The 13,976-nt window shown below is 44.3% G+C and overlaps 1 protein-coding gene across 4 annotated transcripts in view; it reads right to left on the bottom strand.

Annotated features, from left to right (window-relative positions):
• Positions 1-13,976, bottom strand: part of LOC311024710 (nuclear factor of activated T-cells, cytoplasmic 1-like) — a 54,454-nt gene that overhangs the window by 27,096 nt on the left and 13,382 nt on the right. For all 4 annotated transcript variants that reach the window (XM_084027254.1, XM_084027252.1, XM_084027255.1 and 1 more), the window contains exons 4-6: positions 11,914-12,116; positions 9,102-9,274; positions 7,994-8,134 (exon numbers count right to left, since the gene is read on the bottom strand). In XM_084027254.1, coding sequence (XP_083883380.1) covers positions 7,994-8,134; positions 9,102-9,274; positions 11,914-12,116 — 517 coding nt within the window. The remainder of the gene's footprint in view (positions 1-7,993; positions 8,135-9,101; positions 9,275-11,913; positions 12,117-13,976) is intronic.

Raw genomic sequence — 13,976 nt, 5'->3', positions numbered from 1 at the left:
TCTCTGTGATTTCATGCCACACCTTCGTGAACAGACTCTCTGGGCTCTGCTAGGGCAATCAGCAGCGACCACAGTGCCAGTGTTTTTTTTTTTTTTTTACTTGTTTTTTTTTCAGAACCGATGACTCATTAGGGCTGTCAGAAATAGAAGTGACACAGAACAGTCTTTGTGTCAGTGGCACACCATGTGAGGCAACGGCCTGGGCACTGTGGCGCTGCTACTGTATGCTTGCTGGGGTGAGCAGCGGCTGTGCCTCGCTGAAGTGCTGCTGAAATTCTGCGCTCGGCTTGTGGGACAGGAAGCCATCCGATAAGATAATCAGGGTCGGTTTCCAAATAACTGATAGCAGAAAGTCCAGCAGCTCTGGAAGATGTAAAACTCTTGATTTTTTTCCAAAGGCATTATGTTTTTCACATCATGCGGCGAGTGAAAGAATAAAGGATCCCAGTCACGGTCGGCTTATTATTGGTGAGCTGTGGTAGTGGGGGCTGGTGGTCAGCTTTATTATTCAGAGGGTGAACATCAGCAGATATCTTTTTTTTTTTTTTCCCAAAACGGCCATATTAAAAACTCAAGGAAAAGAGGAAAAACAGACGGCGAACAGATCAGATAAGGGCTTTCTATTTGAACTGGGGGGGGAATAAGAGTTGCATATGGAGAAATGAGGCTGCTGTAATGGAGATGATGTGCATGAAACGAGGGGGGAATAGAAGCAGAGTCCTGTAGGACTGTCGTGGGGCACTGCAGCGATGCCGTGCATGTGGCAGGTGATGGAGATGCTGAGAGGAATGAGGGGCATACGTAAAAATGCTGTGAAGTGGCTCCGAGTATGGAAGGGCAATTAGAGCCAGAGCAGACGTGGAGAAGGTCAGAGAAAGGGAGAGAGACAGAGATGAGCGTTCCTCATGTTACGTCTAGGGGATCCAAGAGGGAATCTCACCCGCCTCCGCTCTGGGAGACGCTCCAAGAGGGGAAACCTTAGACCGCGCATCAACCCCAAACTCCACCAGTAAACATGTTTTTCAAATGTATCTTCCACTTTCTCTACCTCCCTCTTTAACTTTTATCTCACCTTTTTACACCTCCCGCAAACCCTTTCGTAATTACTCCGTCAGACTTTAGCAATATGTGAAAACTGAGACGGAATTGGGATGGGGCCACATGTGGCATACCTTTGCGAGTCAGAGAGCGCTGTCCGACTGATAACCGCAGAACTTTCCATTCACTCCTCCTTCCCTGCAACATCTGCAAAATGCTTCTGCTTCCCGACAACACCTCCTCCTTCATGCAGCCTCCACCCACGCGCAACGCACACACGCACAGATGCAGGCACAATACGCACACACACACAGCCACAGTATCCTCTGCCTTTGACTTGAATGATACGAGGGAGAAGCACATAATATACAAGATATGAAGGGAACCCACAGACGAACACAAATTCTTATTCTCAAAGGTGAACCCTCCGTCCGCCCATTGCTGTACGTGACTCACTTGTGCACATGATATCCACAAAGGCTAACACCAACACAGACAGCCGGGACAACACACTCATTCATCAGGCAATTAGGCCACGTGTAGGGCGAGGCTGCTTGGAGTCCTCATTTCTTGACAACACACAATGTTGTGGACGTGGTGATAACACAGCAACAGTGTTGCCGTTGTAGTAAAGCTCACACAAACAAATTCATCATATCTAAATGGACTGAAGTCTGCTTAATGATAAAGATGTGTGTCCAACTACATTGTTAAGTAAATAATAGTCCTTGGGGTTTTTAGAAAGCCACAGATTGCCGAGTAATGGCATCTTTGTCCTCATATTGACCTTGGATGTTTTGGCTTTCCAGAGGTGATTTTTTTTCTCTCCTAAAAAAAGTGTTGTGTAGTGCACAACAACGTCCATTGACCAAAAGAGAATATTTTTGAGAATGGAAAATATGATTCACAGGCTTAATTGCGGAGGTTTTCCTTGTGAAACAACCCAGATGTATTTTGGAGCAACAGTATGTCTCCTTTCCAGAGACGATTTTCAGCAGTTTTTTTTCTTCTCTTTAGGTATTTTTCTCTCGCTACAGGTACGTCAAGTTTATTATTAGTGCCATTCTCCTGTTGCTGCCCAGACTGAAAACGATTCAGTAACTCAACACATATTTTCACAGCAATTACCTCGTTGTCCAATGAGGAGCAAAGCCAAAAAGGCCAAAAAGTGGTTGTCCCATGACTGATCCCAGAAGTGCAGCTGCTTTTCCCTCTAAAGCACCTGACCTCTGCCAATCTGAGGAGTGGTGAAACTGGAGAAAGGTGGGTCTGCTTCATATTGAGAGGCTTCTGTGTAAATCATGACCCGACAGTAGTTTTGTGATGGGTTTATAGTCAGGAAGTGAGTTATTCTTGGTGTTAAACAGGAAAAGCATGAGCTGACTTGACCCATGGCTGCTGGCTGAGGAGGACGACGGCCAGTAGAGACGGATTATATCCTTTTATCAAAACTCCAGCTGTGTGGCATTGAGTCTGTAAATGATCTGAAGACCCAGAAGGGTGGCTGGAAGATCATCCAGATGTTTACAATGTATATTTGTGTTCACATGGAAGACATAAAAGCTGGTTGTTCTCCATGATGTGTTGCACAGTACATCAGAGACAGAAGTTCACAGCAAGACCCTCACTTACAAAGCCTTAAACTGACTATATGGTGACGAGGACTGCAATATTTGTGCAGGGTCTCTTTCAAGGTTCTCTATGCAATATTCAGAGCAGTGATATAGCAGTAACTAACAACTATTGGCTATATAAATATATATAGTGGATTCATATTTGGTAGGCAATAGAAATAAGTCCCATGCATTCAGTAACCTTTCATCAAGATATATTATCTAACTAACTTATCTATAACTATTCTTTTCAATGGAAAGTGATTCTTAAGACCTGGGGAAATGGAAGTGATTGTCTCTCTCTGATCTGAACCACTTCTCTGGCTATAATGTGTTCGGACAAGTCTGAAAAAAAAAAAGGGTGGCCACAGGACCATCTTTACATCATTCTGTCATGATACCGGTCTGATCCAACGATCCCTGCAATGCATGGATGTGCTCAAAGCAGAGGCATTCCCAGAATGGCACATTGGCCTGCTGCTGATGAAACTTTAACAATGGTAGGAATACATGTTAATGAGCCAGAGGCTTTGAAGAAGGGCAAACCTTCAGTTCTATTTCACACAAGCTTCAGCACATAGCAGGACACAAAAGGTCTAACGTTGTACCCTTGGTCTGAACATTTCTATAATACTCAGCTAATCTTAAAGTTGGCAGTGATGTCTCACCCTCCGATACTGTATGCCATGGTTTGCTCTATTGGGGGAATTGACCCATCCTTTTCCCGTAGGTACAGCTGCAGACCCGCCGCAGTTCATATATGTTTAATGGGGGATGTCAAAGGGGCATGGGAGGTTAGGCGCCTACAGCTCTGTTGCTCCTCCTGGAACTTCAATTATTATATATAATCATTGATTTTGCTGCAGTGTACCATCCTAATTAGACAGGCCGCTGTAATTCACACTTCTCTCATCTCTGGCCTGGAGCAGGAGTGCAGGCCGACCCACTGGTACACTGCCATAGTGGCAAAATATGAGCCAAGATTATACAGGTGATCCTAGCCTGAAGCCAAAGGGCAGTCTAGACATACGGCTAGAAGTAACAAATACATCGACCGATCTCTCTGGTGTTTAGACTTGCCCACGGTAGAAGTGTTTGACGATGTGTAAACAGTCTACGAATGAATTCTAACAGGACAGATCACAGTCAGCAAGGCCTCGAATTATGAAGGCGTGAGAATCCAAAAAGCTCAGCCTGTTGCTGAGGAGTTTCCATATGACAAGAGAAGAAGCCGACAGGTATTATTGCGGACTCTGCTGTGCCTGTCCTAATGTTACAGATTATACTGTAGCTCAGGCTTCTCTTAGTCTTGGCTGCAAGCTCGACCAGAGCAAAAAGGTGGAGGAGACCAGACTTCTCCCTGCTGCAGCCCAGGCGTGTGTGGTGCTGCCGAGCTCCAGGCAACGCTCCAATCCGACCAGATGTAAAAACTATCCAGCTCACCAGGGAATTCCCGTACCTCCCCTCTGAGTCAGAGTGTAGGCTTTCCCCAGCTCTCTCTCTCCCTCTCTCTGTTTGTCTGTCTGTCTGTCTCTCTTTTTTCCCTGCCTCTAGCACTCCATTCCATCCATGGAAAGCAGGGCAAGCCAGAACGCACACTGCAATAGGTGCGCCAGGTATGTCCTGTTACCGCTGCGCCAAAAAGAACGGTTTGGGCAAACTGAAACACTGACACAACCTCGACACATGCATATACTAAAAACAAAGCCCAACTACGCAAAAGAAGATGGAAAGTTTCAGAAATTGCTCCCATTTCTATGCAGAGTGTACAACTCAAATAAGGCCTATTAAAAGTACATGTCAACAATAATTACCATTGAAAGGAATGTTTACATGACAGCAGAAACAAAAATGTGGACTTGAGTCTGAGTGGAATCCATCATTATCTAACTACAGACTGATTTGCTCTCTCTTTGTGTGGTCCGTGATCATTAAAAAAATAGGAACATCAGCTTAATTGATTCTATATTGATGGAATAAATATAGTTTATTTACTGTATGCAATATAAGTCCATATGACATGTATTGTATACAGTAAATAACCTGGATTTATTCCTAATCTTGGTATACATCCATGCAACAACATCAAACATCAAAGCAGCATACCATCACTTCTATCCTCTGATGTCTCGGTACGTGAGGTCACAAGCAAGATTTCTAAGGACACCCTTTTTGTCTTTTTTGCCTCCCTTCTTCCTCCCCTCTCTCTCCCTCAGAGGGTCTTGCCTTTTCCGTTTCACCCTCCACAGGGAATCCCTCGCGGATGACTCACTGAAAACACTTCCTACTGAATAACGCAAACAGGCCCTCAGGCAAACCGCGACACACACACACACACACACACACACACACACACACACACACACACACACACACACACACACACACACACACACACACACACACACACACACACACACACACACACACACACACACACACACACGGCAACAGCCATGCACATGCAGTGGATGCACAGAGTTTGCATCAGTTATCCTGTGGGTGATGAAGTGGAGCGGTGGGGATGGACGTGGCATTAGAAAATAAGAAGTAATCATTTTTCAAGGCCCATTAAGGTCTCCCGCAGTGGCAACGCCTATGAGCTCTGCTTATTTATTACCGAGGACATCTCGGGGGGGCAAACTATTAAAGCACACACTACAGTTTGTTAACAAATGAAATAATATGAAGCAGATATATACTACTTGTTGTATACTTGTTTTTTTTTTGCTTAAAATAAATGTGGATCGCCTGGTAGGTATTTTATGAATTCAGAATCACAGAGCACAAGTGTCAATTTGCCTAACTAGTGGATGCTTTCGGTGTCTCTGATCTCATCACTTAATCGGGAACTGTTAATGGGACAAATCTCTCAATTGTTGATGTCATCCATTATTTAGGAGTCTGGTAATGAATCTGCATCTGCTCTCGTTGTTTTTCGAAGCAGGGCGATTCCAAAACAGGCATCTGGGTATGTTTGTGCTAAAAGCGGCTTCTTGGGTGTGTGAAAGCAAATGGAACCAGTTAAAGAAATACACGTATTTAAGATTCATGGGCGTCTCATTTGGACTAATAGGCTTTTGTGCTTGCGTGTGATCTGCCTCCGACTCAACTTTGGTTGATTTAATCATTCACAAAGTTGGATTGGGACACTCAAAAACCGTCTGTTGCTCCTTAGGATTTGTGGAATTTTCTGGAAGGTGTTTATTGGAGTCAATTTTGGAAAATGAGCAGCCGTCCTGACCTTTGATGGCAGCGACAGTAATGGCTGTCACCACTGCGGCGAATGCAGTGATTGGTGTTGTGCTGTACAAAGAGCTTGGCTGTGCGTGTGCATGTGTGTGTCCCACTGTGTGTGTGTGTGTGTGTAGAAGCACATGTCTGCGAGTAGTAATTATTGCGGTGCAATGCTCTGTATTTCATGGGTGCATTTAGTCATGAACTTTTCCAGAAGAAAATAAAACCAAAGTTATAGAATAAATCTGTAATATAATTATAATTTTATTGGATTCTTTTTTTTTTTTTATCCTCATTCCAGTTTGGTCCTGCTAAATCAACAATCAGAGAACTTTTAAGTCTGAGAGCCTTCATGAAACAGCAGGATTCTCTGATTCAAATGCCAAAAGACGATATTTAGCAGTATATTCGGGACATAAGTACTTTTCCACGCTCATACTTGCTTGCAGATAGTTGCCATTAGTGAGTGATGTGTGTGTTACCGTGCATGAATGTGTGCAGTGTGATGGGCTTTTTGACTTAGGAGACCCTGGAAGTGGTGGGTCATTAGAGTTTACGTAAAAAAGCAGACTAAGAAGTGGACGGACAACCGCTCTCCTTCTCCACACCACAGAGAGAGAAAACAAACCACTGAAATGTCAATGGCAGGCATGAGTGTGGGGATCCCGCTAGCTCAGAGCTCCACACCGGCTAATGGCTTTAACAGGTATCGAGGATAGAGGTAAGAAGCATGGAGGATGAGGGAGTGAAAGGAGTGACTAAGAGGAAACCCAAGGTAGGCAGTGAGGAAGAGAGAGAGGGGGTGAAAAAGGGGTAAGACAACCTTGAAAGGGTCATGAGTCTCAAATAGCAAGTAGTGGAGAGGCGGAGGTGTTGTGTGTGTATGGGCTTTCCTCTCCAGGGGATCCCCCTCCATGACTAAGTAAGGCCAGGAGGAGGGAGACCCCATATTACCAGGTTCATCCCCCTCTGCTCACTCCATCTCTACCTATCCCTTAACCCCTAAGGTGCTTAGAAGCACTCTCACAGGGTGAGGCACGTTTTTTAGCTTCTTTTTGGAAGGCACAAAACAACATTTTGATACATTTTGTGAAAATCGCCCCCACAAATACAAATGTTTAGCTTTGTTGAAGCAGTCACGATGATTTGCAAGTATTTTCTATTATTTCCAGCAATGGATTCAATAGTTTTCGAATCATGTTTTTTTAGCTAAATCACCTGGTACACAGTTGCAAGTTGTAAGTTAGTCCATGCGAGTTGGACATAGTTGTATGCATGACACAATAATAACAAAATGTAATTAATTCATTAATTGGTTAGAGAAAGGGAAAACACTGAAAGATGATGTGAAAGAGAGTCAGTATTCTTCAGTTTAACTAGGGGATTTTTTAAACCAAAATCATCACCACAAATGATGAAATTCAATTATAAACTAATGGGATTCTATCACAGATTCCTCCCTCATTCTTCCTTACTTGTTGCTCATCAACACTGTGTTTCGACAGACAGAGATATCACTGTGCTTGACCTTTGCTGTGGGTGCAATCAAGGAAATGATCATTCACTTGCAAACTTGATCAGGAGTGTTTTTAACCATCGCTCCCTCCCACACAGGGAGGAAACTCATGGCAGAAAAAGACTGACAATAAGAGAAAGAAATCCCTTCTTTGGCACAAGTTGCTGACACGCAGCCTCGGTGATTATCCAGTAGAACGCGTGGAAGAGGGAGCTACGGCAGTGAAAGTAAGCGAGGGTTAAATGACAAATGCAAGGGAGTCAGGGAGGAAGCGACAGCGAGGGAGAGAGGGAAAGTGAGAAAGAGAGACGTTGCACATGCCCTGGTTGTGATTCATTCCTTAACTTGTGGCGAGCACCAGTGAACAGGCAATGGAAACTTCAGCGAATGTAAATACGCTTTGGTTAAAAATATAGCGGCTTAATGCACACCACATGTGGCACTCTGGCAGGGCCTGCTCTATTTTGACGGGAGGAGAGACTGAGGAAACGCGACGGAGGCAGAGAGGGAGACAGAGGGAGACGTTGGAAAGAGATATTAAGAGGGGAAATGGCGAGGCGGTAAACATGGCCTGGTGAGGGCAGCTTACCCTGGGCCTTCTCCACGAACACCACCTTGGAGTCAGGGAGGAAGTTGAGGCCGCTCAGGAGCATCATCTTCCCTCCGGTGGCAGGGTAGCTGTCCACACTCTGCTTCTCCACCAAGGGAAGCTCCTGAGCCGAACGTTGGGCTGCAGGAGGGGGACACACATTTCAAAACAGCGTGAGCCCACATAAAGTCACTTGCTGGATCTCCTTCCACTCCGAGAAGCACAGCGCCGGCACAGAGCCAGCAAAACAGCAGTAAAACAGACTTATCAACTTTATTATGATGATTTCATGACCCCTAGCTAAGAGGTTTTTAGCCAACAGCTGCTCTTAAATGACATCGGAAAAAGGCAGACGACTGATCAAAACAACGTTTTCACGATCTGACCCGAAGTCACTGTTTTCCATCGAGAAGTCCGTCGCCAACCACCTGTCTCTGCTTTCTGCAACTGTGGCTATAGTCACCTTTACTTTATGGGTTTTGGTGATCATATGGAAGCCAGGGTCACATATATTGATGATTACATAACAGTGCGTTTATTCCGTTATCACATTATAGAACATTTTAGAACAGTAACCCACTAAAACAACAAATAATAAAGCATCTCTGTAATGATGAAACAACTCAGGTTAACAACCACTTGAGATTGTAAACAAGATCGCCAGCGCTTTCTCACCATCTCACTTTAATTGGTTTTCCTGGGTGCAAATAATGTCACACCTATACACAGAAACGAATGTCAAAGGAACAGAGGGTTTCTTTGAATGAGCTCACTCAACCGTGCCAAAACCGAGGGCTGGCAAATGACCTTTGTGGAACCTGTGCTAATGGGGTAGTCTTAACACAATAACTTGTGCATTGAGTCATAAAAATGTGAGTGGAGATGGACAACACGTGTGTCTGGCATCACGTACAATGCATCTATTTCCTTGGCAAATTGCTTTGATCACGTAAAGCTTATTGGCTGCAGAGGCACTGAATTTTCTCCAGCGAGTAATAAAATAGCAGCTCAGTTTATTGGATTACAACAATAGATGCCACCTTTTTTGCTCAAGTGGCGAGCCAAGAGGCAAGGCGCGCCAAATTGGGAGTTTCTGTGTGCGACTTACAGCATTCGATGGGGTTGGAGGAAGCCTGGAGGGACAGGGTCCTGCCGTTGGGCTGGTTGATGTGCACTCGGAACACCAACCTCACGCGCGTGTTCTTGCGGCCGATGTCCGTTTCCCCTTTGCGAAGCTCGATGTCCGAATTACGCAGCTTCAGGATCCCTGCACAATCAATTCTGGAACAGAGGCGGGGAAGGTAAAGACCATATTTCAAAGACGTTATACGTTCAGACATGGCATATATATTCGAGATAGTGGAAAAGTGAAGGTTTTTGGTTTCGAGCCACATCTGTATGCTGGAACTGTCTCACGAAAGCATCAATCACTGCCTTCTCTTGCTAATACACAAGGCATTATCGCGCGGAATACTCCCAAAAATAATATTTTCTACAGAAGGTACTGTATGTACAAAGGGGGGCAGATTTTGATGACTCTGGCTGTTCACGCTGAGACAGTGAGCAGAGTAGCTGCTGCACATTAAAGAGCAGCAGTGAAGCCCACTGGTGTTACAGATCACGCACTGGAAACCCACTGGAGCGTGAACGTGTCGTTATTAATCCAGCATGTCATCAAAGACAGAGTTGGACATTAATGGCTTCACATCACAGTTTTAAAGGGTCACGGTGGTCCAAGAACCAGCAGCTCTCTGGAGGAATCCTCTGGACCGAGCAAATCGTGGCGTAGCATCATCAAACGTGGTCCCATCAGCTGTAGTCCGTATACACAAAGTCACTTTATGGCCTTCTGAGTGCACAAAGCCTGTCTAGTCCCTTCGCACCATTGACGCCTTTTACACTTCACATGTTTAGGGTTCAAAAAACCCTGTTAATCATTGCCATGTGTAGCATTAGACTCTTTTCTGAGCTGTCTGTCTTTATTTCATTTCAAAATTTGGACGGCAAAGAAGTGAATTTTCTTTCCCCTTTTGTTAGTGGAAAAAAGGCATTCATTTTTCAGACACGGCCTTTCATGAATTTAAATAAAACAAGGGAGGCTGGTAAAAAAAAAAAGAAGAAAAAAGTGAGGGAATACGAATGGGATATGGTTTGGCATTTCTATTATTTTACATGGTAGCTTTTTTGGCAGTATTCCTGGAACAGGGTAAATGTCAGCTTTTATACCAATCCATTTCTCCCCTCGACCGTTTTTTGGTTTGGACAATTTGAATAAATAAGAGAAAAATAATATCCAATGCTGGCTACCCAGACGTTATCAGCCTCGCGTGACGTAAGTGTTGCGTGTCGTTTTAAAACAAACACAGGATGAATCTCCAGCAAGGGAATGTTGAGACGAGTCTTCTCTGCCAAGCAAGACAAGCTCAATATGTGGGCTACAAAACAACCCCTTTCATAGTTACTGTAGTTACAACAGTCAAAAACATACACTAAGAATCACCTTACCGATTAAGTGACAGGCACTTATGATCACGCAGAAGGATATACATTACTTTAAATGAAGCTACCGTGTAGAGAACAGAAGAGGAAGAGGGACTGAAAAGGTCTGAAAGTTTGATTGCCGTTGACTGTTTGCATCCCACACAGCGAGCAGATGATTGCTGGCATGAGAGCAGAGAGATGGATGCAGCGTTATCAAGGCGACTGTTAAACAGCTCAGTGGAAAGAGACAGTTAAAGGCTTTTCGTTGACCTTTCAGATAGTCGGGGGAGAAAGAGAGAACTTTCACTCCTCTTCGTTTAACGTGCGTGCTCACGACAAAGGGGAAGGGAAACTTCCTCTTGAATATTTATTCAATATCGGATTCATCCTAAGGGACACATTATGTGGAACGGGTGAGGGGGGCCCCTAAATATGATACAATATAAGGGATATTGTGGTATTGTTGGAAATTATATTGTAAGGCAGTACGGATATTAAAATCAACCATGCTCAACCAAAGAAGGATGAATGTCCTATAAATATCTTCAGAATCTGCATGCAAGTGATTCTTTTTTACAAAAAACAATTAAGGATTTAAAATGTTCAAACGAGGAAGATAAACAAAGGATCTTATGTTAGCTGTGTTCAGGTACAGCGGTTTAATCCATAACCCAGAGTTCTGGGCCCCAGTCCAACAACATTCACTGCAGCCTAGTCTGAATGGAGCCCCAGGTCAGCAGCTACTGCCTGGACACATTGCAGAGCACAGTCCCTTGGATCACTGCAAGTCCGGAGGAAGGACGAGACAGGGGCCAAGGCTGATATACCTAAGTTATTCCAGCAACACTTTCTCCAAGTCAAATATGTTTGTTCATTTCTATTTGAGCTCACATATCAACGAGACTCAAGATCTTTGGGTGCAGTATTCCTTTCAGCAGAATACATTCAACTTGCTGGCAAATATTGGCCAAGCCTTAAGTAACGGGACTACATCAAACGATCATGGCTCTAGTGCGGTCGTTACTATTTAAGATACTATTCATGCAAATAATTCTCCACTGGACTTCCATGAGGGCTCCTGTTGGGGCATTTAATTTCCAGCTGAAAGCCTCTCACCTTTAGAGTCCTAAGTCACCTGAGAACTCAGCGTGTGGACACTGAGTACTTATTCTACTTCCTTAGATGTCATGGATCTCTTAGGGTGAAAGCACACATCTCCGTTTTGCAATCCTACTCAGAAGTGTGCGCTGTAAAGTACCTATCATCAGGAATTCTGTTTGTAGAGCTAAAGCAAAGAGGAAGGTGCTGAAAGAAAGAAGAGAGAGAGTGTGTGTGTGTGTGTGTGTTTTTGTGGGTGAATTTTAAAGAAGGGGTTACCAGTTAAGAATGTGGAAAGGGAAAGATTGATAGGCGACGTGTGAAGGTCTAAGAGCACTCACATGGCTCTCATGTTGTTTTCGGGCAGCAGAGGGATCTCCAGAACTTTGGTGTTGGATTGCATGACTTCATGGCTGGCGGTGGAGACGGTTTTGCCAGTGATGCGGTGGACCTGGTAGAAGGCATGTGGTCGCAGGAGGCGGTCGTCTGCGGTCCCTATGAACAGCTGCAGGGTAAGCGGCTCGCTTTCCATGTAGCCATAAAGCTGGCGGGAGAACAAAGAGACCCAGGTGAGAGGCAACATCAGGTTTTAAAACCTCCATCTCAGGCAACCCCTCATTTAGGAAATAGAGATTGAATGCACATCGGCTACTGATAGTTAAAGGCGCCTTTAATGATAGCTGACATGGTAGAGGGGCTATGAAAATGAGCCCCCTTTCTTTGTTTGTTTTTTGGTTGGGTTGGAGACCCTTTTTCAGGGGTCTTTGTTGTTCGGTTTTCAGCTACCTCGACATTCCTTTAGGGGAGGGTGAATAAAAAAAGTTGCTGGATGCCTCCACGTCTGTCTGGGTTCTCCTCTGTACAGACACATGGAGGCTGATGGAGAGGCTGGCTTCCCAGCACTTCACTGTTCATTAAAATCTCACTGCTGTTATTTTATAAAAATGTCAAAAGTGACTCAGTGGAAAGTGACCTTACAGAGACAAAATAAGAAATCAGAGCAATGATCCCAGTTCAGCCTCAAGGTGAGATGCTTACCGTCTCCCGAGTTTAAACTCGATGAAACGAATGGCTGGGCTAACACCGATTGGTATAAATATGAGCAGCAGCTACAGGATGGTATGAAATCATTAGTGCAAATAAAAATGGAATCATGCCATAAATCGGCATGTGTGTGTGTTAGAATGACTACCACAGGACATGATATCCTCTCTTAATTTCTTTCTATGACAAATCGCAACATGCAAGTACATTTAAAGTGTCTATATAGGTACAGCTATTGCAAACCAACACCAATCAACACCAAACCACTTTGTGGAGCTCGGCATGCAGACAGGATCCAGCCCCTTTACCTTAGGGCAGTTATGAACATGCATTATGATTTCCATTAAAGCTCAGAGACTGTGTCCCACTGTGATGAAAGAGACTCCTGTATCAGAACCACCACTTCAAACAACTACCACTTCCTCTTGAAGGCCTCCATTAGCCGCTACTGCTCAAGTAATAAAAAGATCAAATCTTTTAAAAAAGAGAAGAAAAACTTCATGGCCATGCGTAGTTTGAAACACACTGTTGACTTTTTCGGGGTCAACGCCACTTCAAATAGGAAGTGCAACTGCCAATTTACACTCAGCATCTCTGGATGTTTTTCTGACGATGTCTAAGGTAACATTTATTTGATGATTTAACCAAGTGTGTACTGGCTCAAAACTGAGGCAAGGTTGCAAATTCCAAAATGTGGTGAAGGTCAACTGATACTTCGTGAGTGATTTCTGACCAGAACAATTTGCCAACCAAATGTGGACTTTTAGTGAAAGCAGACCTCCCAGGATACGCCTGCTCTTTTGCAGTGCAAAGTGATCATATGGTCAATTGGGCGGATGTTGGTGTGGACTTAATAAAAAAAAAAAAAATACTCTCCACATCTAAAACTGTAAGAAAACTGCAGAATCCATCTGCTTCAAACCAGAGAGAAAACCGAGACGGCTTCTCATCGGGCGGACCTCCGTGGATCCGCCCAGGTGGCTACTTGACCGCATGTGACATTTACTGTGAGGGATCACTTACTGTAGACCAGGGCTCAGCAAGCCATGGCCATCTGAAAAATCCCACAAATTGGTCAATTACCCCAGCACATACAAGCGCATCGCTTCAGACCAATTTTCTTTGAGCCCCATACGAGTGAAAGCAGTGGTACCGTCGGATGGAATAAAAGACCCCTGTTGTTTTTCTAAGACACTGAGTCATATGACAAAATGCAGACCACATGTAACCTATGACATAATCTGATTAATGGGTTTATAATCACCTTTGTGAGCTCGGTTAGAGATGGGGGGTGTGAGGAAGAGGTAGTCCGGTGGAAGACTGGAGAGCTTTGTCATTAGTAGTCGGAAATTAGTGCTGC

Source organism: Eutrigla gurnardus (genome assembly GCF_963514095.1).
Source record: "Eutrigla gurnardus genome assembly, chromosome: 14".
In the NCBI taxonomy this organism is placed as follows: domain Eukaryota; kingdom Metazoa; phylum Chordata; class Actinopteri; order Perciformes; family Triglidae; genus Eutrigla; species Eutrigla gurnardus.
This window is presented reverse-complemented; position numbering and strand designations above follow the sequence as displayed.